Here is a 25,457-nt window from a genome sequence, read left to right as displayed (position 1 = left end):
ATTACCTTAGGAAGTATTGACTTACTTTGGAAAAATGTACAGTTGTAAAGAAGGCCGGTCGAACAACCTACTGAAAAAAGAATCAAAACGATGCGAGAGAAGCTCTTAAACTTCACATTATCCGAATTTTGAGTGGGAGGTATCCGAAGGAGTGGACCGATATAGTCCATATTCCAACCTGATACATGACTGGATGAAATAATATGATGTACAAAGTTTGCAACAATCAGAAAATCTCTGCGAGAATTATCTTGCGGATTTGCCATTTTGGTTGGTGCCGTCAAGGTTTCTTGGAGCTTTTATGCCAATATATCAGGAAGTATGGCCTTGCGCATGAAACAAATTGTACCGTTGTAGAGGGAGCCGCAAGGAAAACTTACTGAAAAAAAAATTCAAAACGATCCGAGAGTAGCTCTTAAACTTTACTTTATCCGAATTTTGTGTGGGAGGTACCCGAAGGATTGGACCGATACAGTCCATATTCCAACCTGATACATGACTGGATGAAATAATACGATGTGCAAAGTCTGCACCAATCAGAAACTTCCGGCGAGAATTATCTTGCGTATTTGCCATTTTGGTTGGTGGCGTGGGGGTTTCTTGGAGCTTTCAGGACAATATCTCAGGAAGTGTGGACATGCGCAAGAAAAAAATAATACCGTCGTAAAGAGAGCCACAAGGACAAGTTACTGGAAAAAATTTCAAAGCGATTCGAGGGGAGCTCTTTAACTTCACTTTATCCGAATTTTGTGTGGGAGGTACCCGAAGGATTGGACCGATACAGTCCATATTCCAACCTGATACATGACTGGATGAAATAATACAATGTGCAAAGTCTGCACCAATCAGAAACTTCCTGCGAGAATTATCTTGCGTATTTGCCATTTTGGTTGGTGGCGTCGGGGTTTCATGGAGCTTTCAGGACAATATCTCAGGAAGTGTGGACATGGCAAGAAAAAAATAATAACGTCGTAAAGAGAGCCACAAGGACAAGTTACTGGAAAAAATTTCAAAGCGATCCGAGGGGAGCTCTTTAACTTCACTTTATCCGAATTTTGTGTGGGAGGTACCCGAAGGAGTGGACCGATATAGTCCATATTCGAACCCGATCTATATCTGTAAGGAATAATACGATGTGCAAAGTTTGGACCATATCGATTGCCCCCTTTATTATCGTTCACACCATTTTACAGAAAATTTTTGAACTTTTGTGGGGAAGGTACACGAAGGAGTGGACCGGTATGGACCATATTCGAACATAAACTAAGTTTAAACAAAATATTACGATACCCAAAATTTGTTTTGAATCGGTTGATCCGTTCGAGAGTTATCGTGCGCACCAGCCAGCCAGACAGACGGACGGACGGACATGGCTAAATCGACTCCAAATTGTCTGAAACGAATTTCGTCCCAACATACTTGGGGTCTAAAACCGTTATTTCGATAAGGTACATTTTGTCTAGCCTAAAGGCTGAGGGTATAAAAATATATTACCCCAGGAACAACAACAATATAATATAGCCGTTAAGAGTCAATATGTTGTAATTCTCCTCTCTTGCAAGATTTTGTAATCCGTTACATTTATGATCCAAGACAAAATCCCAACAAATATGTCAGAGAGAGAGAGAAAGAGAGATTTTACATTTAAAGCACGAGATAACTTGTAAGGCACGTGTATCTCTCCATGCAATAAACACACATACATATGTACGTTCACGTTAATCATACGCCACACAATGCAATTATTGCCAATCATGAGCAATATTTTGTAATCTCGGTCTTTGTAAATCTCTCCCTCTCTCACATTGGTTACCAAGAGATCAACATAATCTTATTTTATCTTTTGAATCAAAAGACAAAACAAAAACACCTGTCAAAAGTAACTTAGATCTGAAAGAGATATGCTAAAGAAATTGAGAGATGGATGGATCACGACTGAGCTTGATTCATAAAGGCACGAGATGATGTTTGTGTTTTCATCGTTTTTTGTTATTATATTTTTTTTCTTTGCCTCAAAGTCAATTAAAATGAATGAATTAAAAAATAAAAACAAGATTTTCTTATACAAATTTATGTGTGTATGTGTGGCAATCTACTACGTTAGGGGGGTCTGTCTGATAGAGTAGGTAAGCAAAATAAAATTGTGTTGCTTTGTTTTTTTCCTTTTTGTTTAATTTTTTGTTTTGCAGTGTGTTTTTAGTTGTTGGTGACTTAGTTTTAAAGCAACCGTCCAATCGAAAGGTAATCGAAACGAATAAAATGTCGAAGGTGTTCACACATCTCATTCGCTTAACAAAGACGAAATATACGCACGTGATGTATAATAAAAAGAAGCAATTGTTGTTGTCATATATTGAGAAATGGAAGTGTGGAGTGGGGTGGTGTGAGAGGGAGATTTTATGACAAAGGAGATAGTATATGGAGCATTCATTGTGTTTTGATGCATTTGAAAAATAGATCAGTGTTAGTGGTGCTTGTGGAGATTGCCTAATCCCACTACTATCTACATACATACAACACCTGTTTGTATACAATTGCCTGGTTAAAAGTGAAGTGATTTAATGGGTTATTGTGTTATGATGCCATAACACCACACCATCATCCTGCATTGTAGGCCGATGACGGTTGCCTATTGTAGGAGGTGTGGGATACCTTTCTAATTTCATTGTTTGAAAGTTAAGCAGCCAACAACAACATTTAAAGTTTGTAATCAAAGCCTGGTGCGCATATCAATCATATATCCATCACAAATGGTTTGAAAATATCAAACAAAAAATAAAAATAACTATAAGGCAAAAGTGGGAGGAAGCAAAAAAACTAAAGCAAAGCCCACAAACAAAAAAAAAAAAAAAAAACAATCTAAAACTAGTAATCTTATCTATTATTTTATTGTTTTGTGGAATTAGCAAACAATTGTTTTCTGCAAATCTATAATGAAAAAAGTATTGAACAAAAAAAAAAAAAAACAAATTTTATTGCCTACATAGTGGGGACCGATTTGTTAAAAATAAAACACATTTTCCCGATAAGAAACCAAAGTGCGATCGTTACAAAACAGAAACAAAAAACAAAAAAACACGAAATTTATAAAATAATTAAAACAACAGTGTTTAGTCGCTAATAACCTGTTTGACACACTGCATGTCAACGAGTGCAGTGTCAACGAGAGCTGTTTAAATTAAAAATCGAAATGAAACTGTTTCAACAAATTTAAATAACTGGGTTAACTGAATTTAAACTCAATTTCATTAATACATTTTTGTGAGTTCGATATCAAATAGATAACCTAAATTTGTAAACAAAAACAAAACGCACAAATAAACAAAAAAAGTAAATAACACATAAAATAAATATTGAATGAAATTTATTGTTGCTAAAAAATATTTGTTATGGAAATGTGGAAGTTTAAAAGGAAATAAGTCTAAATTAAAATTTGATCAAAATGCTCTCAAAAAAAAAAACTCTACATTGACCTTGAAAATATGTAAAACTAAACTTGTTTTGCATTGTGGTGTCGAATATGCTTAAAGATACCGTAAAAGTACGGAGTATTTCCTTAAAAGTATTGTGACTCATCAATTTCTTTTCTTTGTTTGTACCCGCCAACCTGATTTTGAAATTTTTTCATTCTATTTGAAATTCAAATGAACTGTTTTTAATTACAAATAAAATAATTTGAATTTTAGTAAAATTATATCAACCACCAAAAATCTAATGTAACTTGACATAAATCATATGGCCAAATCCTAGCATACAGAAAGCGTTCAGAATTTTCTCAGTTTCGACTATGTTTTGAGAAACATATTTTTGTCATGAACTTTTTCAAAGAATATTTTTCACTCATCAGTCGTGTATTTAACGTATATTTTCATCCGTGGATATTTTAATGAATATTGTTTCAACAATAAACCGTTAATTTTAAATGAACCGCGGTTTTTTAAATATATATTTTGTGTTTTTCATAATGTGTCTTTCCCTCCATTAACCGTGGATTTTTAATGAATATTTTTTCGGTTCTATCAACAATGGATTTTTAATAAATATTTTTACAAGGAGTAACTGTAATTTTTTAATAAATAATTATTGATAAATTAACAGAAGATTTTTTATAAATACTTTTCAACTACACTGTGTGTAATTTTTTAAGTCATTTTTTATTAACCATATTCTGACACCGCAGTGTGATAGAACACCAAAAATGAGAAGACACGTGTCTCGTCGTTTTTCCCTATCTCATCAACTTTCGCGGTTATAGGCCTCCAAATGATTGAGGCTTTGATGTAAAAAGGGTCATTTAGTCAGGACTATATCTTCCAAACCGTTAGGAAATTTGAATTTATATCAGAGGCAAAGTTGTAGCCCTTGTCTTAAAGAACAAAAATTGTGAACACATATAACCTGTCAAGCTTCATCTGCAAGGTCAAAATCGCCATGGTCAAATTTCTTTTAAAATTTTTCTCAAGTTTTGTTATACAGCTTTCAAACCGATCAAATTTGAAGCAAACATCCAACTACAAAAATGTACCTCAGATCTCAATAAACATCTTTCCAGAATATACGAACTCTGTAGAAATGGATCTTAATGGTCAAAATAGCAAAACAATTGGGATTTTTATCCTCTTTTCTAGGATTCTTCTCCATTGATATTAAACCGTTCAAAGTTCAAGAAAACAATCAACCACAATAGTGTAACAAAGGCTTCAATAAACAACTTTCTGGAATATGCGAAATGTCTATGAACGGTTCTCAATGGTAAAAATAGCAAAAATCTTTTGAAAATATCCAATTTTTATACTTTTTTCTCCGACTCTGCTCCAAAGATACGCAACCGCCCAAAAATTAAGGATACAGTCAACTACAAAAATGTACCTTAGATTTCAACAAACAAGTTTCTAGAACAATTGAAGATTCTAGGAACGATTCTTCAAGCTGAAAATTCGATTATTTTAGATCATTGTTTCCGGTTCAGGTCCGTAAATAACAAACTTTTCAAATTTCCTTGAGTTTTTACCAGTTTGTTATTTCTAAATCTGAGCAGGGGGAATGTTAAAAAAATTTAATTTTTCGTGAATTTTAGCCCTAAGAATCATTCCTAGAATCTTCATCTAAAACGTTGTTTATTGAAATCTTAGGTACATTTTTGTGGTTGACGATATCCTTAATTTTTGGGAGGTTGCGTATCTTTGGACCAGAGTCGGAGAAAAAAATATAAAAATTGTATATTTTTAAAAGATTTTTGCTATTTTTACCATTAAGAACCGTTCATAGACATTTCGCACATTCCAGAAAGTTGTTTATTGAATCCTTTGCTACACTATTGTGGTTGATTGTTTTCTTGAACTTTGAACGGTTTAATATCAATGGAGAAGAATCCTAGAAAAGAGGATAAAAATCCCAATTGTTTTGCTATTTTGACCATTAAGATCCATTTCTACAGAGTTCGTATATTCTGGAAAGATGTTTATTGAGATCTGAGGTACATTTTTGTAGTTGATTGTTTGCTTCAAATTTGATCGGTTTGAAAGCTGTATAACAAAACTTGAGAAAAATTTTAAAAGAAATTTGACCATGGCGATTTTGACCTTGCAGATGAAGCTTGACAGGTTATATGTGTTCACAATTTTTGTTCTTTAAGACAAGGGCTACAACTTTGCCTCTGATATAAATTCAAATTTCCTAACGGTTTGGAAGATATAGTCCTGACTAAATGACCCTTTTTACATCAAAGCCTCAAACCTTTGGAGGCATATAACCGCGAAAGTTGATGAGATAGGGAAAAACGGCGAGACACATGTCTTCTCATTTTTGGTGTTGTATCACACTGCGGTGTCAAAATATGGTAAATAATTTTCGTGTTGCACAGTGCTATTAAATTCACTGTTTTTTTTTAATGTATATTTTTTTCTCTCCATAAATCGTGAATTTTAATGAATATTTTGAATTAATTTTTAACATATATTTATTAACCATTTTTTATGTTTTTCCACTTTGAGCGCGAATTTTTGTTAATATTTTTCTTTTTTCTTTTGATTGCGGATATTTTAAAAATTATTTTTTCATCCACCTGTTCGGCGTGGATTACACTATGCAACACTGAAAATGCAAACAACTTCTAGTATGCATTTTTTGAAAGTACATATTTAGACTACAGGAACCCTAGTAGGGTTTTGTCCTGTCAGATCCAGTTCGGATTTTATGGCCTCATCTAAACCGGGCTAAATCTACACTTTTTTGCATTTGACAGGCCTTTATATCAGAAACGAATAGGAATTTGGCCTTGCTGTCTTTAGCAATATTGTAGCCTAACCTAGTAGAACTTATCTTTTGAAAAAACCACATAAGAAAAACTCCATCCAGGGCATCAAAATCTATAAAATAAAGAAAATTTTACATAATTGCTGAAATTCTGGTCAGTATCGGCTAAACTATTGGGAGTTGAACCAAGTAACCTTTTGCAAAAATCTTTCAAATAAAGTTCTCAACAATTCTTTAGAACATTCTCTAAAATGCTTACTTCATGTTGTTTCTGCGGTATTTCGCATCATATATTTTACAACACGTATTTCAAACACAGTTCACACCAACAGTTTATTATCGCATTTCGGATTTCACTACATTATTGACATTTTTATTTAATCGTCGTTGAAAAATGTACTGAAAACAACGGCATAGAGGCATTTTACAACAATGACATGTTCCGGGGAATATTTTTCCAAAAGAAAATATTAACGATTTTGGAAATACGGTGCGAAATGTATAAAAATTGTGGAATTTTTGCATATATTTTGAAATTTGAGGCAATAAATGTAGTTTATCGAGTTCATTATTTCTTCAAAAATTTTATTCTTGTCCTTATCTACAAATTTGCTTCAGAGGTCAGAAGAAGATTCGCATTGATTTCAAAGATATAGCCCCGAATTTCTTTAAAAACTCAATATTTAACCATGTTTAGATGGGGCCATAATATCCGAGCTGGATCTGACACAACAAAACCCAACTAGGGTTTCTTGTCGTTTGATCAGACCTAAAAAATGTTGCACAGTGTTATTAAAATAATTTTTAGTCACCTGTTGCGAGTATATTTTTTTACTATTTTTTAACCATTTTGGATTTTCAGAATTTTTTCCATTCTGGATTTTTAAAAATATTTTTCCATCCACCTGTCGAACGTGGATTTTTTTAAAAAATATTTTTTCATCCACCTGTTGGACGTGGATTTTTAAAAAAAAATGTTTGTTCATGGATGGCGTGAATTTTTTAAAAATATTATTAATAAAACATATTTTTCATTAACCTGTTGAGGTTAGATTTTTTAAATATTTAGTAGCCACCTGCAGATAGTGGATTTAAAAAAAAAAATATTTTTTCATGGAGGTTGATTACATAAAAAATAATTTTTCATCCACCTGTTGAGCGGGGAATTTTTAAAAAAAATATTTTTTTCATCCACCTGTTAGGTTAGATTTTTTAAAATATTTTTATTCACCCGCAGAGCGTGGATTTTTTAAAAGATATTTTTTATCAACCTGTTAATTTTTTAAATATTTAGTGTCCACCTGCAGATAGTGGGTTTTTTCTTAAATATTTTTTCATGGAGGTTGTATGTAATCGAAAATTTTAAAAAGTAATTTTTCATCCATCTGTTGAGCGGGGAATTTAAAAAAAAATATTAAGGTTAGATTTTTTTTAAATATTTTTATTCACCCGCAGAGCGTGGTTTTTTTAAAAGATATTTTTTCATCAACCTGTTGATTTTGTAAATATTTAATGTCCACTTGCAGATATTGGGTTTTTTAAATATTTTTTAATGGATGTTGATTACATAAAAAAAAAATTAAAAAATAATTTTTCATCCACCTGTTGAGCGGAGAATTTTTAAAAAAAATATTTTTTCATCCAACTTTGTCGCGTGGATTTCTTTAAAACAGTGAGCTGGAGTTTTAAAAATATATTTTCTCATCCACCTGCTGAGCGTGGATTTTTTTTTAAATATTACATTTGGTTTTTAGATCTCTTAATAAAATGATTTTATAACGGTAAATATAGAGAAAACCGGTTTTGTGTTTTGGTTCTTTAATAATATTTCGTATTTCTTAACATTGCAACCCCAGTGCGTATGGTTGTTATTAATTACTAAAAATTATAATAATCATACGTACTGGGGTTCCAATGTTAAGAAATAAAAAATATTAAAAGAATATGAACAAACTAAAATGCAACCTAGGTCGTCGCCAACTAACTGACAATGTTGCTAACGCCTTAGCGTTCTCAACCACAATCCACTTAAAAAATCTTTCGATGTGAAAGACATATACAGTATACGTACCATTGGCTGTAATATGAATGTAATATTGAAAAATTGATTTCTGAAATAGAAGGGGGACAAATGAGTCGTCTTTGGAAATAAAAAGCTTCAATTTGAAATTCACAAATTTTAACCGATTTTATATGCACATTCATACGGCCAAAATGTGCCTCATAATAATGGCTTAGACCCCAAGTATGTTTGAACGAAATGTGTTTCAGACAATTTGGAGTTGATTTAGGCATGTTCGTCCGTCTGTCTGTCTGGCTGGTGCGCACGATAACTCTCGAACGGATGAACCGATTTTGTCCAAAATTTGGCTTTCGCAATATTTTGTCCAAACTTAGTTCAAGTTCGAAGATGAGCTATATCGGTCCACTCCTACTCCCCCACAAAAGTTCCAAAATGTTCGGAAATTTTGTGGGCATAATAACTCTTGAAGGGAGTAACCGATTTGGTCCATACTTTGCAAATCGTGAAATGTCTACCAGACTTAGATGAGGTTCTAACATGGACTCAATCGGTCCACTCCTTCGGGTACCACCCACACAAAATTTTGGATAAGTTCAGATTAGGGCCTGCTCTCGAATCGCTTTGATTTTTGTTGCAACAACTTGTATTTACAGCCCCCCATACGACGGTACAAGTTTCGTCAGGGGCAAGTCCATACTTGCTGAGAAAATAGCCTGAAATATGCAAAAAGCCCCTATGACACCGTGTGTAGTGGTTGGAGCGGAAGATAACTCTCGAACGGATCTGTCGATTCGGTCCAAAATTTGGCCTTCGTAATATTTTATCAAAACATAGTTTATATTCGAAGATGGACTATATCGGTCCACTCCTTCAGGTACCTCCCCCACAAAACTTTAAAAATGTTCGGAAAAATTTTGCGCACAATAACTCTTGAAGGGAGTGACCGATGTAATCTATACTTTCTACATCCTAATATATCTACAAGATATATATCAGGTTCGAATATGGACTATATTTGTCCACTTCTTCGGGTACTTCGCACAAAATTTTGGATAAATTCACTTTAAGACCTGCTCTCGAATCACTTTGATTTTTGTTGAAGCAACTTGCATTCGCTACCTCCATCACGACGGTAAAAGTTTTTTTAGGGTTCATACTTCTTGAGAAAACAGCCCGAAAGGGTTAACCGAACCGAATACTGCGTTCGTCCACACTTTAGATATTGTAATATTTCTTCGAATATTAGATGAAATTCGAAAGTGGTCCTTATAGGTCCACTCCTTCCGATACCTCCCCCACAAAAGTTGGAAAATATTCGCTAAAACGGTACGCGCGATTTCTCGTAGACGTAGCAACCGATTTGGCCCAAACTTTGGATCTCTAAATATTGTCGAAACTTAGTTTATGATCAAATTTGGGCCTTATCTGTCTAATCCTTGTGGTACCACCCACACAAATATTCACAAGTTTTGTGTGGTTAAGGGTCTGTTCGAGGATCCTTTGGACATTTTTACCGAAGGGTTTCCTAGTGGCTCTGTTTACAGCAATATTAGTGTGATAAAAAGCCCTATATATCTATATCCTTGCACATTTTTGAGGAAACATGACACAAAATATATTGTTGGGCCAATAATACATATTTTAAGAATTTTAAAATACACTATTTTATTCTTAGAATATGATTGTTCCAACAATATTTTTTCTCTGCGTGTAGATAGGGACTCCAAAAATTATGATAGCATTCTGATAGCATAGAAAATTTGAGAAAATATGTGAGAACATTTTTTCCCAAATAATATGCCAAAGCTTTATAATGCCAAATAATATGTCAAAGTATAGAATAATGTTGAATTTTTGCCATCTTAGCTATAATAGGTCTGTCTGGTTACCCCAAAAGTTGTAACCATTTGTACCAATTGTTGCTGGAAGTCGTCTGTTAACACAAAAAGCCAGCAAAAGAGAGACATTTTGACAGTTCTTTTACTGAGAGTTTGCAAATTCTTGCTGGACAAATTTCTTCTAGCAAGCACTTGCAAACTCTTCTTCTTCCTGAAAACAATCAATCAGCTGTTTTTAATTATTCGGTGATTTATGTTTGTGAAAATTAAAAACAATTTTATTGCGGAAATAGTAAGCCTAATTGCATGTTTTTTTTTCGGAAAACAAAGTTGTAAAGCGGAAAAATTCCTTTTTCCTTTTATTTATTTCAAATAAAATACAAAATGTTTGCTTAATTTGATTTCTTTATTGGCGGAAGAATTGCTCTTTTTTGGCAAGTCAGCCGTTTGCTTGCTGGGAAGGTGTCTGTTTACTTTTTACAATTTTCTTGCAAAATAGAATAAAAACTCCTTACTCTCTGAGAACGTTCTTGCTGGAAAAGTAACCAGACAAACTTAATCTATGTAGTTGATCAGGGGTAGTTGTCTTTGCCAAGTTCATTGTAGCCAGTAGATGGCGTTCTCTTTGAGAGATATTGTGCTTCTTATTTCGGTAGTGCATTCCATTTAGGTAGTTTCTCTTTGATAAATTTGATAAAATTCCGATATCCAATACGTCTACTCAAAGATTACTAATGTTCTTTACCGGTATTATTGTCTGGCGATATTTTTTCTAATTGCAGGAAAATATGTTTTTGTTTTATATATCAGAAATGATTTCTTGTGTTTGCCAAAATATTAAAAGAAATATATATATTCGAAATGTATACGACATCACCGAATTCTGTACGAAAGTTGGCAAAAATACATTCACATTACTTCCGAATTCGGACAGAAACCGATGCGAAACCCTAATTTGGCTTTTGTAATTTGAATTTTGTAAAGTGTTTGGAATGAATTCCGTCTAATGAAAACAATAATTGAAATATTAAAATAAAAGACATTACTTCAGAATTCATACAGAAATTGATTAGAAAACTCTCACTTCTATTCCGAACGAATTTGATACCAATGTCAGCAGGAGTTTTTCGAGCCTTCGTTCAGAGTATATATCAACCACAAAAAACAACACTCAATACGCCTGAAGATCGGCTTAACCACCCGTGAAACGTAGCGTAATGGTTGAATGCGTGGGACTTCAGTAGACTCCTAATTTTTCAATGTATATAATAGGTCGAAAGAGAAATAATTAAATATCACTATAAATGACCTTCGCCTTAATAAGGCAAAAATAAAAAACACTCTTTATAACTTTCAGTTAGAATTTGGATCGATTTTAGATCCGACTTTCGATTATTTTTTCGAATTTCAGACTGCAGTCGGACCGAACCCTGATAGTTTACCGGAGACATGGTCAAAAATACAATACATTTTCACAAGAGTTGGGAAAGATTTCCTCAAATATACTCAAATTCAAATATTTCAAAAGTCATAACCTTCAATATAGTCAACTGATCTTAAGTTACACATATTTTGAAAGTGGAATCCCTGGCCTTTGCAAAAATAAGTGTCATATTCAAATTCGCTGTCTGTAGGGTGGTGATATTGTTACCAAAACAAAAATTGATAACACAAGAAAAGTAGAAAAAATATTGGTAACTGATATGACCAATAATACTATTTACTGTTTCTCGAGAGGTAAAAGGGGAGGGGTGGGGGGACAAGAAAGCCCGATATAAAATAAATAATAAAAACAACAAAACCCAACAACTGATAAACAAATGCCATTGGGCTATGATTGAATGAAATGTGAACGATTTTAGTAGGTAGCGGACTTTCAAAGGTAGAGGAACGGAACAGTTGGAACAGTAATTTGAAACAAAAAAGAGGAGAATTAGTTGTAAAAGAAGACAAATAGGTGGGGCCCTGAGAAATCATTACAAACATAAATTTACAATAATAACCAAAGTGTCAATGTAATTTCGTGAGATAAAAAATCGAATTTTAATTATCTAAAAAGCACGAAATTTACAACCTTCCTTATTTATAATTAGTTTCTTATCGAAGCAAAGAAAAAAAATACTAACAATTGTTTCCATTTTTCTCTTTTTTATTCTAAACAGTTGGTCGTTGGTGGTGGTTTTATCAACAAATCAAAGGCACTCTCGAAACTTGTGATAAGGCAATTCGCTGCTGGGGAGCAAGAAAGAAACAATTGGCATTTCCATGACAGCTACCGGAGGAGCATATGCTAATAACGTAAACAACAATTCCCACTATCAGCCGCCAATAAACGGAGTTGGAGTTGCAGTGACCAATGGAGGAGGAGGAGCAACCGGAGGTTTAGTCTTTAATATGGCCCATTATCCACCCAGTTCACCTCTCAATTCACCACCCAATTCCCCACCCTCTTCACCGCAACACCATCAACCAAATGGCATTGAATTAACCGAGAACTTTTATATCAACAATCGCAATAAACGCAAACATAATCTCAAGATCCAAGTCCAATTGAATGCCACTGGAATTTATTTGCGCCGAGAGACACCTGACCATGATCAGATTACAGAGCAGCTAATCCGCATGGAGGATGTTATTGGCAGTTACTGTGGTGGTAAGGCCAAGAAGAAGAATGGTGGGGTATTGCAATCCTGTAAGCGAAAGCAAGAGGAGGATGAGGAGCAACATCACAGTGAAGGCTCCACGGGTAGCCAGCAACAGCAACAGGATAATAAGGACATCTCAGCCTATTTGTATATCTATGCCTATGTGAGAAAGGAGAAGCCATTGAGACGTATGCGTACAGTAAGAATTTTGCGTTTTCGTTCCTTTTTGACCTATGAGGATAATTTAAAGTCGGCCGAGAGGTGGCATCGTGCCATACGCATCAACAAGGGTTCCGACATGCACAGCTTTGGCCGCAAACCTTTGCTGATTTTCCTAAATCCAAAATCAGGTTCCGGCAAGGGCCGTGTAATGTTCCAAAAACAAGTGGTGCCGGTGCTCAAGGAAGCTGACATACCCTATGAACTGATGGTCACCACCCATGCCAATTTTGCCCGAGAAATGGTAAGAAAACGTCCAGATTTGGCGCAAAAATATAGCGGCATTGTTGTGGCCTCAGGGGATGGCCTGTACTTTGAAGTTTTAAATGGCATTATGGAGCGACCAGATTGGCGAGTGTTGACCAGAGATCTACCCTTGGGCATTATACCCTGTGGTTCGGGTAATGGTTTGGCCAAAAGTATTGCCCATTGCTACAATGAACCCTATGACCCCAAGCCGATTGTAAATGCCTCACTGACTTGTGTTTCGGGAAAATGGGCGCCGCTAGATGTGGTCCGGGTGGAGCTGTTGTCCAAAGAAAGACAACAAGAGGAGATGTTTTCGTTCCTGGCAGTGGGCTGGGGTCTGATAGCCGATGTGGATATTGAAAGTGAAAAGTTGCGATCCATTGGAGCCCAAAGATTTACGTTATGGTCTATCCATCGCATTCTCCACTTGAGGACCTACAAGGGTAAGCTATCATATTTACCCTGGAAAAGACCACATCTGGAACAAGACGAACAAAACTCCCTAAGGCAAAAGTTACGCAGCAAATCCGGCTCCACCTCAATTTTGAAACGTTTTCAAGATGCCCTCGATGAAGAGGAGGAGGAGGAGCAGATACATGGTGGACACCACAACAATGGATTTTCCGATGCCTGTGATGGTGAGGAGCAGGATAACGATGAGTTTGCTGATATTATTTCCCAATCCACATATCGGCCCGATAGCTGGGCCTCTGCCAAATCAAATGCCACTGCCTATTACTCTATACCCGGCCATTCACTGAGATCAAATCGCAGTGTAGCCACCATACAAAGTAGAATTGAGGCTGCCAATGCCGAATTCAATACCCAGAGGCCACAATCAAAAATACCTGCCATCAGCGAACCTGTTGCTGCCGATTGGATTTGTGAGGAGGGGGAATATGTTATGGTCCATGCAGCCTATACCACACATTTGGCATCAGATTGTTACTTTGCCCCAGCTTCCAAACTAAATGATGGTATAATTTATTTGGTTATTATACGAGCAGGCGTTAGCAAATCTCAATTGGCCCAGTTTCTGTTGAACCTTAGTTCAGGTACCCACTTGGCGGAGGCTCCCACATCACACATGCAGGTGATACCCGTGACAGCTTTTCGCATAGAACCTGATTTAAATGAGCAGGGTATACTAACAGTAGATGGAGAGAAGGTTCCTTATGGTACTCTGCAGGCGGAAATTTTCCCAGGTCTCATTAAAACCATGGTGCCCAATGTTCCCGCCAGCAGCAGTTCACAAGCAACAACAACACCAACAATGCCAATGAATGGAGTTGCAGAATAACCGCCATAATTAAGCAAATTTGTGTTTGGAATATTTCCAAGCCGTTGGACAAAAGAAATTATTTCACTTCCCTCCTCCTCATCCCTCCTTTTTTCCGGCACTTTTGGGGGCTGGAATAGAACAAATGCCGGATTGAGACGGCATCATTGCGTGTAAAAATTCATTAAAAGATCGCATGAACAAAGTTGTGCGAAAAAAATAATAGAAAATTGTTGCCATTTGGAAAAAATAGAAAAGGAGGAGGAAGAGCAGACTTGAAAAAAACACAGTGGTCATGCCGCAACAAATTGTTACAATATTAATTCCATACTTATTGTTACGTTAGTGTGATAAGATAATATTGTAAAAGGGTGCTGAATAGTTTAAGAGATTTTTTATATATCTTTAATTGTAATTTTATATATACTTTTTTTTGATAAGAGAAACGAAATAAACAATTGAGTTTAAAAAATAAAAAAATAAATTATATTTTAATTTGGTCGACTTTGACAAGTGATTAAGTGACCTTAATTCTGAAAAGAAATGAAATTTTTGTAGATGACAAAAAAGTTTTGGACATTTTCAGTCAACATTTTTACGAATTTGTGGGGTAGGTATCATAACAGTGTGTCTAAGAGGGCCTCGATAAGTCTAAACGACTAAAATCCATAATCCGGGGTTTGGACTTTCGGGCCATTATCGAGGGAGAAGTGCGAAGAAACAAGTAAGTGCCAGTCAGCTTTGCCGACAGATATATACCCTCAGCCAATGTGAAGTGAAACTTTCACCTACGGACAGATCGAATGTATTTAAGGTCTCTTCAGAATTTTGTGGTCCATTTTGGACATTTGAACTTGCCGACAATTACGGATTAGGAATTAACTGCACTAAGACACAAATGTTGAACTTTTGTGGGGGAGGTACCCTTAGGGAGGACCGATATGGGCCATTTTAGAAGTTAAACTAAATTTTGACAAAATATTAGGAGATCCCAAAGTTTGGACCAAATGGTTGCCCCCATTCAAGTGATATCGTGATAGCATTTTAGTGTCATTTTTAAATATTGGGGAGAAGTACAGGAAATTGTGGACCGATATTGCCCCATACAACTAAGTTTGGATGTAATATGACGAAGACCAAATGTTGATCCAAATCGGTTGAACAGTTCGAGAGTTATCGTGCTCTCCGACCGCCTTCCGGGATGCTTTCCCAAGAAATATGGACTTGCCCCTTAAAAAAATTTTACCATAGTAATGGAGGTAGTGAATGCAAATCGCTTCAACAAAAATCAAAGTGGTTCGAGAGCAGGTCTTAAAGTGAAACTTATCCGAGATTTTGTGTGGGAGGTACCCGAAGGAGTGGACAAATATAGTCCATATTCGAACCTGATTTATATCACTCCCTTCAAGAGTTAGCGTGCGCACAATTTTCCGAATATTTTTGAACTTTTGTGGGGGAGGTACCTGAAGGAATGGACCGATATGGCTTATCTTCGAATTTAAACCAAAGTTTGGACAAAATATTACGAAGGGCAAATTTTGGACCGAATCGGCAGATCCGTTCGAGAGTTATCTGGCGCTCCAACCACTACACACGGTGTCATAGGGGTTTTTTGCATCTTTCAGGCTATTTTCTCAGGAAGTATGGACTTGCCCCTGATGAAATTCGTACCATCGTATGGGGGGCAGTGAATACAAGTTGTTGCAACAAAAACCAAAGCGATTCGAGAACGGGCCCTAATCTGAACTTATCCGAAATTTTGTGTGGGAGGTACCCGAAGGAGTGGACCGATTGAGTCCGTATTGAAACCTCATCTAAGTCTGGTAGAAAATTCACGATGTGCAAGTATGCGCACAAATTTTCCGAACATTTTCGAACTTTTGTGGAAGAGGTACCGGAAGGAGAGGACCGATATAGCCCATCTTCGAACTAAAACTAAGTTTGGGCAAAATATTGCGAAAGCCAGATTTTAGACCGAATCGATTGATCCATTCGAGAGTTATCGTGCGCACCAGCCAGACAGAAAGACGGTCGGACATTGCTAAATTGCAACTCCAAATTGTCTGAAACGGATTTCGTCCAAACATACTTGGGGTCTAAAACCATTATTTCGATGAGGCACATTTTGCCCGTATGAAAGTGTATATACCCTCGTTAGCATAAATGCTGAGGGTATAAAAATATAGCATGACAAGTAAAAAGTCATTAAGTTCGGCCAGGTGCAAAAATTGTTCGGCCACGGATACCACAAATGCCTAAATTATCTAATCTAAGAAATGTGGGGCTAAATTAATGTGTGGACCTAATTTTTTAATGGAACAGTTCCGTAACTGCAGGTAATCGGGGAGTTCCTTCAAACAATCTATCTAAAACCCTCAAAATACAGAAAATCGGAAGGTACCGTTATATGGGTGATGTACCAAAAAGGGTTAAACCAAACCTATATTGACGATTTTTAGTGAGGAAGTTTAGTGACCACTGAGAACCTCAAATGTTAGTTCGGTTTAAAATTTTAACAAAAGTCCTCAAAATACCGAAAATCGGTAGGTACCGTTATATGGGAGCTATATCAAGACGTGGACCTATGTTGACGATTTTTAGTGAAGAAGTTTCGTTATCACTGAGAACCGCAAATGTCAAATTACAACTACTTCGGTTTAAAATTTTAGCAAAAAATCCTCAAAATACCGAAAATCGGGAGGTACCTTTATATGGGGGCTATAACTAAACATGGACCTATGTTGACGATTTTTGATGGAAAAGTTTCGTGACCACAGAGAACCTCAATTGTCAAATTACAGCTGGTTCGGTTAAAAATTGTATGTAAAATCCTCAAAATACCGAAAATCTGGAGGTACCGTTATATGGAGGCTATAACAAAACATGGACCTATGTTGACGATTTTTGGTGGAGAACTTTCGTGACTACTAAGAATCTCAAAAGTCAAATTACGGCTAGTTCGGTTAAAAGTTGTAGCTCAAAACACCGAAAATCGGGAGGTACCGTTATATGGAGGCTATAACAAAACATGGACCTATGTTGACGATATTTGGTGGAAATGTTTCCTGACCGCAGAGAACCTCAAATGTCAAATTTCAGGCAGTTCGGTGAAAAATTTTAGCTAAAATCCTCAAAATACCGAAAATCGGGAGGTACCGTTATATGGGGGCTATAACTAAACATGGACCTATGTTGACGATTTTTGATGGAAAAGTTTCGTGACCACAGAGAACCTTAAATGTCAAATGAATCGGTTAAAAAGTTTAGCTAAAATCCTCAAAACACCGAAAATCGAGAGGTACCGTTTTATGAAGGCTATAACAAAACATGGACTTATGTTGACGATATTTGGTGGAAAAGTTTCCTGACCTCAAAATGTCAAATTACCGCTGGATCGGTTAAAAATTTTAGCTAAAATCCTCAAAACACTGAAAATCGGGAGGTACCGTAATATGGTGGCTATAATAAAACATGGATCTGTGTTGACGATATTTGGGGGAGAAGTTTCGTGACAACAGAGAACCTTAAATGTCAAATTACAGCTGGATCGGTTAAAAATTGTAGCTAAAATCCTCAAAACACTGAAAATCGGGAGGTAACGTTATACGGGGGATATAACAAAACATGGACCTATGTTGAAAATTTTTAGTGGAGATGTTTTGTGATCACAGGGAAGCTCAAATGTCAAATTACATCTAGTTCGGTTTAAAATTTTAACAAAAATCCTTAAAAACGTGGACCTGTGTTGACGATATTTGGTGGAAAAGTTTCGTGACCACAGAGAACCTCAAATGTCAACTTACAGCTAGTTCGGTTTACAATTTTAACAAAAATCCTCACGATACCGAAAATCGGTAGGTAAAGTTATATGGGGGCTATAACAAAACATGGCCACTAAGAATCTCAAACGTCAAATTGCTGCTAATTAGGTTAAAAATTGCAGCTATAATCCTCAAAATACTAAAAATCGGGAGGTACCGTTATATGTGTGTGGAACCAATTTGATGTACAATATAATCAATGAATTGTGGTACACGATATGTTTATATAAAAATCAACATAGTTTATTAACGAACACAATTGGAATGAATACATATTTTGATTTCCCAAAATGAAAAATTATAATAGTTTTAACAATGCATACTATGACATGAAGCATCAATGCCTAACAAATTAAAAGTAACTCGCTTCACCATTTTATCATTATTCTGGGATTCGGTAGTCTCGACAAATGCAGGTTTAATTCCATCTATCGAAATAGTTCCAATATTTCCATCGATTTCTAGCCTGAAAAATTTCTTATCTCTTTTTATAATTTTGTATGGGCCCTCGTATGGATTCTGCAAAGATCGCCCATTTTCTACACGCACAAATGCATATTTGCAACTAAAAAGATCTTTGAATAAATATACACCTTTAGTTGAGTCCTTATGATTCGATAAAATATATCGAATATCTTTGAAATATCCCTTCAACTTATCCACAAATACAGAGTTGCAAATCACCGTAGTTGGAACTACCAACTCACCAGGTAAACGTACGTCCTTTCCATACACCATCTGAGCAGGGCTATGACCTAAATCCTCCTATAAAGTACACCTAAATTCCTAACAAAACCATTGGAAGCACATCAAACCAATTTGTTTGCCGATTGCTTGCCATAATCGCAGCTTTAAGCTGCCTATGAAACCGCTCAACCATACCATTTGCTTGAGGGTGATATGCAGAAGTTGTAATTCTGTGAATGCCGAGTAACCTGGTTAATTCCGTAAACATCTTAGATGTGAACTGCGTTCCTCCGTCAGTTCTTATAGTGAGAGGAACCCCAAAACGTGATACGTATTTAGAAAATAAAGTGCGAGCAATGGTTTCAGCCGTAATGCTTCTGGCCAACGTGTGTACCGATCGATGACAGTCAATAGATATCGATGACCGCGTGATGGTGACAATGGACCTACAATATCAACGTGTATGTGTTCAAACCTGCCCTTCGGAATATCTATTTTCGTCACCGAGACTTTGTGTGCCTAGTGATTTTCGACTTCTGACAACCAAGTCCCAAATATTTATTTCCTTACTCATGCCTGGCCAATAATACCTCTTGCAGATCATTCGACGCGTAGTTCTAACCCCTGGATGGGAAACAGAATACAACTTATCAAACACAACTCCACGGATATGTCTAGGACTCCTTTCTGTCTTTGACTCCATAGCACGTATCAGCGGCTTGTGATCAGTATAAACCGTAAAACATCTCCCTTCGAGCATGTAACGAAAGTGCTTTATATTGTCATGAATCGCCAGTAACTGATCAAAGGCACTATATTTTGCTTCGGTATCGGTTAACTTTCTTGAAAAGAATGCTAAGGGCTCTGTTACGCAACCACGTATCTGTTGCAACACACCTCCCATTGCAGTACATGATGCATCCACCGTCAAAGTTAATTTGGCGTTACGATCAAAAGACTCAGCATAATGCGAGATGCGAAAGCTGTCTTAATGTCGACGAAAGCCTTTTCAGCTCTATCATCCCATACAATCATTTTCTTCTTGTTACTCAAGGCGCGATTTATCATGTCATGCATAGGGACAGATATTTCTGCAAGTCCGGGAATATACCTATGATAATAATTGACCATACCCATGAATTTTTGCATCAGCTTTACTGTATTTGGTTTCGCAAATTCTCGTATAGCGGAGACTTTATCCTCTGGTCTCTGAAATATTATGTCCCAGAAAATCAACATTTGTTGCCCCGAATGTGCACTTTCCTGGCTTAATGTTCAATCCATATTCTTGTAGCCTAGTAAATACACCATGGAGGTGTCTTAAATGCTCCTCTTCATATTTCAATATAAACAAATACGAACTCCAGTACTCTAAATACCTATTTAATAAAACGTTGAAAGGTTTGAGATGAGTTACTCAGCCCGAAAGGCATTCGGACAAATTCAAACATACCGAAGGGGTTGGCAATCGCTGTCTTGTGCACATCTTCTGGCTGATCTGATGATAAGCTCGAACTAAATAAGACTAAATGTTCATATTTAAATCGTGTATGTGTGTTACAGGATACCTATGAGGGACTGTGACAGCGTTTAACTGCCAAAAATCTCCACAAGGTCGCCAATTATTTGGGTCCTTCTTGGGAACTAGATGCAGAGCAGAAGCTACGCTCGAATCAGAGGGCCTGCAAATACCGCATTTGACCAAATATTCAAATTCTGACTTAGCTACTTTATGTTTCATAGGATCCAACAGCCTAGGTTTTGTATAGGGCAATGCTCCGTTAGTCACTATTATATGTACAGTCGAATGTTTCACTGGCTTCGTATAGTCCGGTTCCGTGGTCAATGAGGGGTCGCTTTAGTAAGTTCGTATACTGGTCTTCATAGGCAAAAATCTTCGGCAACTGAATAGTACATAACTGTGAACATGTATACACTTTTTTGTCATAGGGACCACCAATACCGTATTTTTGATATCTATCAATAATCCATATTTATGATGAAAGTCTGCTCCTATTATTGGGCTCTTTATATTTGCCAATGTAAATGCAAATTGTAACGCAATCCACGTTCAGCAACTTTTCCCATATGTCTGAATCGTCGAACCATTAGCAGCTGTCAAAATGACGTCTACAACTCTCTTGTCATTTCTAAATTTCGATGCCGGCAAAATTGATATATCAGCCCCGCTATCCACTAAAAATTTTCATTTACTCGATTTGTAGTACACAAAGAGGCGATGTGTCGATATTTCTGCGCACCCATTGCCCGTCGCTTTTACAATGGGCCTAATTAGTTTTTTGAACCATAGTTTTCATAATACGAACAAGGCTGTTCAAAATTTCTAGCATCCTTGCTGAATCTGTAATGGAACCTACACAGTCAATTCCTTTTTTATATTTCCCGATCGTGACATCCTTCCACCAATGAAAGTTTGTCAAATCTTTAGCAAATATTACTAGTAGCTTGAACTAGACCCTCTACCACTTTACCCATGTCTGGAATTAATGTTCTTTCACTCCTAGTGAAGATAATTCATCTCTCTATAGAACTTCCCAAATATTATCCGCTGTCTGAATAAGCTGATTCGTGTCAGTAATATTTGATCGCATCAATGCAACATTAAGATTTTTTGGCAATCTTCTTATCCATATTCTTTTCAAAACGTCCTGACTAAACTGTGTGCGCGCCATTAATGACAGATCTGTACAATTCGGATGGCTTCTGATCTCCCATTTCAAAAAACAAACTTAATATAGTCTTCATACTATGGTGGAGGGTATAAAACTTGTTTACCGAAAGTAAGTGTTCAATTCGGTTTTGTAGTCGGACACACACGCAGAAGGTAGCTTATCTACTTTACTTTGTAATGGGGTATTCGGCTCATGAGACCACGCCATTATGGGAAATGCCCATACCGAAGGGAAAAAGTTTTATTTGTATACTAATATTTATGTGCATTACTTATTACACTGTGCAACACGAAAATTATTAACCATATTCTGACACTGCAGTGTGATAGAACACCAAAAATGAGAAGACACGTGTCTCGCCGTTTTTCCCCATCTCATCAACTTTCGCGGATATAGGCTTCCATAGGTTTGAGGCTTTGATGTATAAAGGGTCATTTCGACAGGACTATATCTTCCAAACCGTTAGGAAATTTGAATTTATCTCGGAGGCAAAGTGGTAGCTCTTGTCTTAAAGAACAAAAATTGTGAACACATATAATCCATCAAACTTCATCTGCAAGGTCAAAATCGCCATGGTCAAATTTCTTTTAAAATTTTTCTCAATTTTTGTTATACAGCTTTCAAACCGATCAAATTTGAAGCAAACAACCAACTACAAAAATGTACCTCAGATCTCAATAAACATCTTTCTAGAATATACGAACTCTGTAGAAACGGATCTTAATAGCAAAACAATTGCGATTTTTATCCTCATTTCTCGGCTTCTCCTCCATAGATATTAAACCGTTCAAAATTCAAGAAAACAATCAACCACAATAGCGTACCAAAGGCATCAATAAACAACTTTTTGGAGTATGCGAAATGTCTATGAACGGTTCTTAGTGGTAAAAATAGCAAAAACATTTTGAAAATATCCAATTTTTATACTTTCTTCTCCGACTCTGGTCCAAAGATAACCAACCGCCCAAAAAAATAAGGATATAGTCAACTACAAAAATGTACCTTAGATTTCAACTTTCTAGAACTTATGAAGATTCTAGGAATGATTCCCAGGGCTGAAATTCACGAACAATTAAATTATTTTTAACATTCCCTCTGCTCAGGTTTGGAAATAACAAACTGTTAAAAACTCAAGGAAATTTGAAAGGTTTCTTATTTACGGACCTGAACAGGAACGAATGATCTAAAATAATCAAATTTTGAGCTAGAAGAATCGTTGACTGTATCCTTAATTTTTGGGCGGTTGCGTATCTTTGGACCACAGTCGGAGGAAAAAATATAAAAATTTGATATTTTCAAAAGAATTTTGCTATTTTTACCATTAAGAACCGTTCATAGACATTTCGCATATTCCAGAAAGTTGTTTATTGATGCCTTTGCTACGCTATTGTGGTTGATTGTTTTCTTGAATTTTGAACGGTTTAATATCTATGGAGGAGAAGCCGAGAAAAGAGGATAAAAATCGCAATTGTTTTGCTATTTTGACCATTAAGATCCGTTTCCACAGAGTTCGTTTATTCAAGAAAGATGTTGGTTGAGATCTGAGGTACATTTTTGTAGTTGGTTGTTTGCTTCAAATTTGATCGATTTGAAAGCTGTATAACAAAACTTGAGAACATTTTTAAAAGAAATTTGACCATGTCGATTTTGACCTTGCAGATGAAGTTTGATGGATTACACTGCTCAACAAAATTGAAAAAGTTGGATGTTTCAAACGAAGTTGCAGTTGTTTCTTGATAAAATCGGCGAGTTATTTTCAAATCCGGTCCCGGTTTTTCTCTATCAGCTTTTGCTTTTGAGATATAGCTCAAAATCGGTTTTTACGAGTTTAACCTAAACTTTCGTTATTTTCGGATACAAGCAAATATTTTTTTGTGGGTTTTTCGACATTAATATATTAAGGAGATGTTGTACGCTCGATAAAAATCGTTTTTGAAATAGTTATGGTGAGTATATATCAAAAAAAATATAGCAAATATACGACGGACCTTGTAAAAATTGTATATTTTGAGTACTTTAAGCTATAATTACGTCATCGGGGGAAGTCATACTATCTTCATATGGCAATGCAAATATGCTTAGGGTGTCTACTATATAGTCCAGTATTCAAATATATAATATTAAGTTCATGGCGCCCATGATTCGGCAATAACCTAAAAATCATCATGAAGACTGCCATTGAAAAGTAAATAGCTTATGTGGTAATGATATCACTGGTAAATTATTTCCCTTTAGCAGTCTTCATGGCGATTTTTAGGTTATGGCCGAATCATGGGGGCTATGAACTTTATATTATACATTTGAATACTGGATTATATAGTAGACACCCTAAGCATATCCGGAGTACGATATGAAGATCCTATGACTTCCCTCGATGACGTAATTACAGCTTAAAGTACTCAAAATATGCAATTTTTACAAGGTCCGTCGTATATTTTCTATATTTTTTGATATATACTCACCGTAACTATTTCAAAAACGATTTGTATCGAGCGTACAACATCTTCTTAATATATTAATGTCGAAAAACCCACAAAAAATATTTGTTTGTATCCGAAAATAACGAAAGTCTGGGTTAAACTCGTAAAAACCTATTTTGAGCTATATCTCAAAAACAAGAGCTGATAGAGAAAACCCGTGACCGGATTTGAAAATAACTCGCCGATTTCATCTAGAAACAACTGCAACTTCGGTTGAAACAAAAGTACTGTTGACCAGTGTTATATGTGTTCACAATTTTTGTTCTTTAAGACAAGAGCTACAACTTTGCCTCCGAGATATATTCAAATTTCATAACGGTTTGGAAGATATAGTCCTGACTAAATGACCCTTTCTACATCAAAGCCTCAAACCTTTGGAGGCCTATAACCGCGAAAGTTGATGAGATAGGGAAAAACGGCGAGATATGTGTCTTCTCAATTTTGGTGTTCTATCACACTGTGGAGTCAGAATATGGTTAATAAAACATGACTCAAAAAATTACACACAGTGTTATTTTTAAATTTCAAATTATCAGACTTTTCAAGAAAATCAACCAATTTACTTACGGAATAAATTCAATTTCAACATACCTGAAAAAATAAGGAAATAAATAAATAAATAAAAGGGCAATTAATGAATGTTTACAAATAAAAGATAAGCCTTATAAATTATTTATGTACTTTATACATTAATTTAAATCAATATTTGTATTACACAATAATTTCGTATGCCAACAATTTGTTAGTAGTTACTAATAAGGGAAGTATGATATATTCGCATAAAAATAACAATTTGTCTATATCCAACACAAAGCTTTATTCGAAATAAATATCATTCCTCTTTGGTGGAACCCCCAACCACCATATAGAAATTCGTGATAATTTCGATCAACCTGGAGAGAGATTACAGGGTTTAGATGGATGAGCGGACAGCGTACACTCATAACTAGACAGCGGAATTTTATGCAACACCTATTTTTGGTCCGATTCATGTCAAATTTTGGGACTGGGTATATTTTTGGCTTCTGATTACATTGCAATCGAAACATATGACATATGCAAACTTTATGCATTTTACATATTTTCTTATGCAGCAAATATTTCAATAATAGGTACAAAAATGTTTGTATGTACAAGTTTTCTGTTCAAAATTCTTTTCAAACAAGTCAATAAAATATTTATACCTCCTAGGAAGACTTAATACCAAATTCCAGCCATTTCGGAGGGATATTGAGGCCGCGACCTTGTACCATTCTATGGGGTCTATA

General features: G+C 35.8%; 2 protein-coding genes across 10 annotated transcripts in view; one reads left to right on the top strand and one right to left on the bottom strand.

Moving 5' to 3' along the window:
- Window positions 1-25,457, bottom strand: part of Evi5 (ecotropic viral integration site 5) — a 176,786-nt gene that overhangs the window by 54,670 nt on the left and 96,659 nt on the right. The gene's annotated exons all lie outside the window — the stretch shown is intronic.
- On the top strand, window positions 2,186-14,992 carry Sk1 (Sphingosine kinase 1). 6 transcript variants are annotated; one of them, XM_073977310.1, is made up of 2 exons: window positions 2,186-2,241; window positions 12,279-14,992. In XM_073977310.1, exon 2 carries the CDS (start codon window positions 12,382-12,384, stop codon window positions 14,527-14,529), a length of 2,148 nt encoding a protein of 715 aa, XP_073833411.1. In that variant the 5' UTR covers window positions 2,186-2,241; window positions 12,279-12,381; the 3' UTR covers window positions 14,530-14,992. The 6 variants fall into 6 exon arrangements, with proteins under 6 accessions (XP_073833411.1, XP_073833412.1, XP_073833413.1 ...); XM_073977311.1 differs by lacking the exon at window positions 2,186-2,241 and adding an exon at window positions 2,248-3,261; XM_073977312.1 differs by lacking the exon at window positions 2,186-2,241 and adding an exon at window positions 2,400-2,720.

The sequence above is a fragment of the Musca autumnalis genome, unplaced genomic scaffold (genome assembly GCF_047663935.1).
Source record: "Musca autumnalis isolate F117 unplaced genomic scaffold, ASM4766393v1 scaffold_3, whole genome shotgun sequence".
Lineage (NCBI taxonomy): Eukaryota > Metazoa > Arthropoda > Insecta > Diptera > Muscidae > Musca > Musca autumnalis.
The sequence above is the reverse complement of the archived record's forward strand: the minus strand, read 5'-3'. Positions and strand labels throughout refer to the sequence as shown.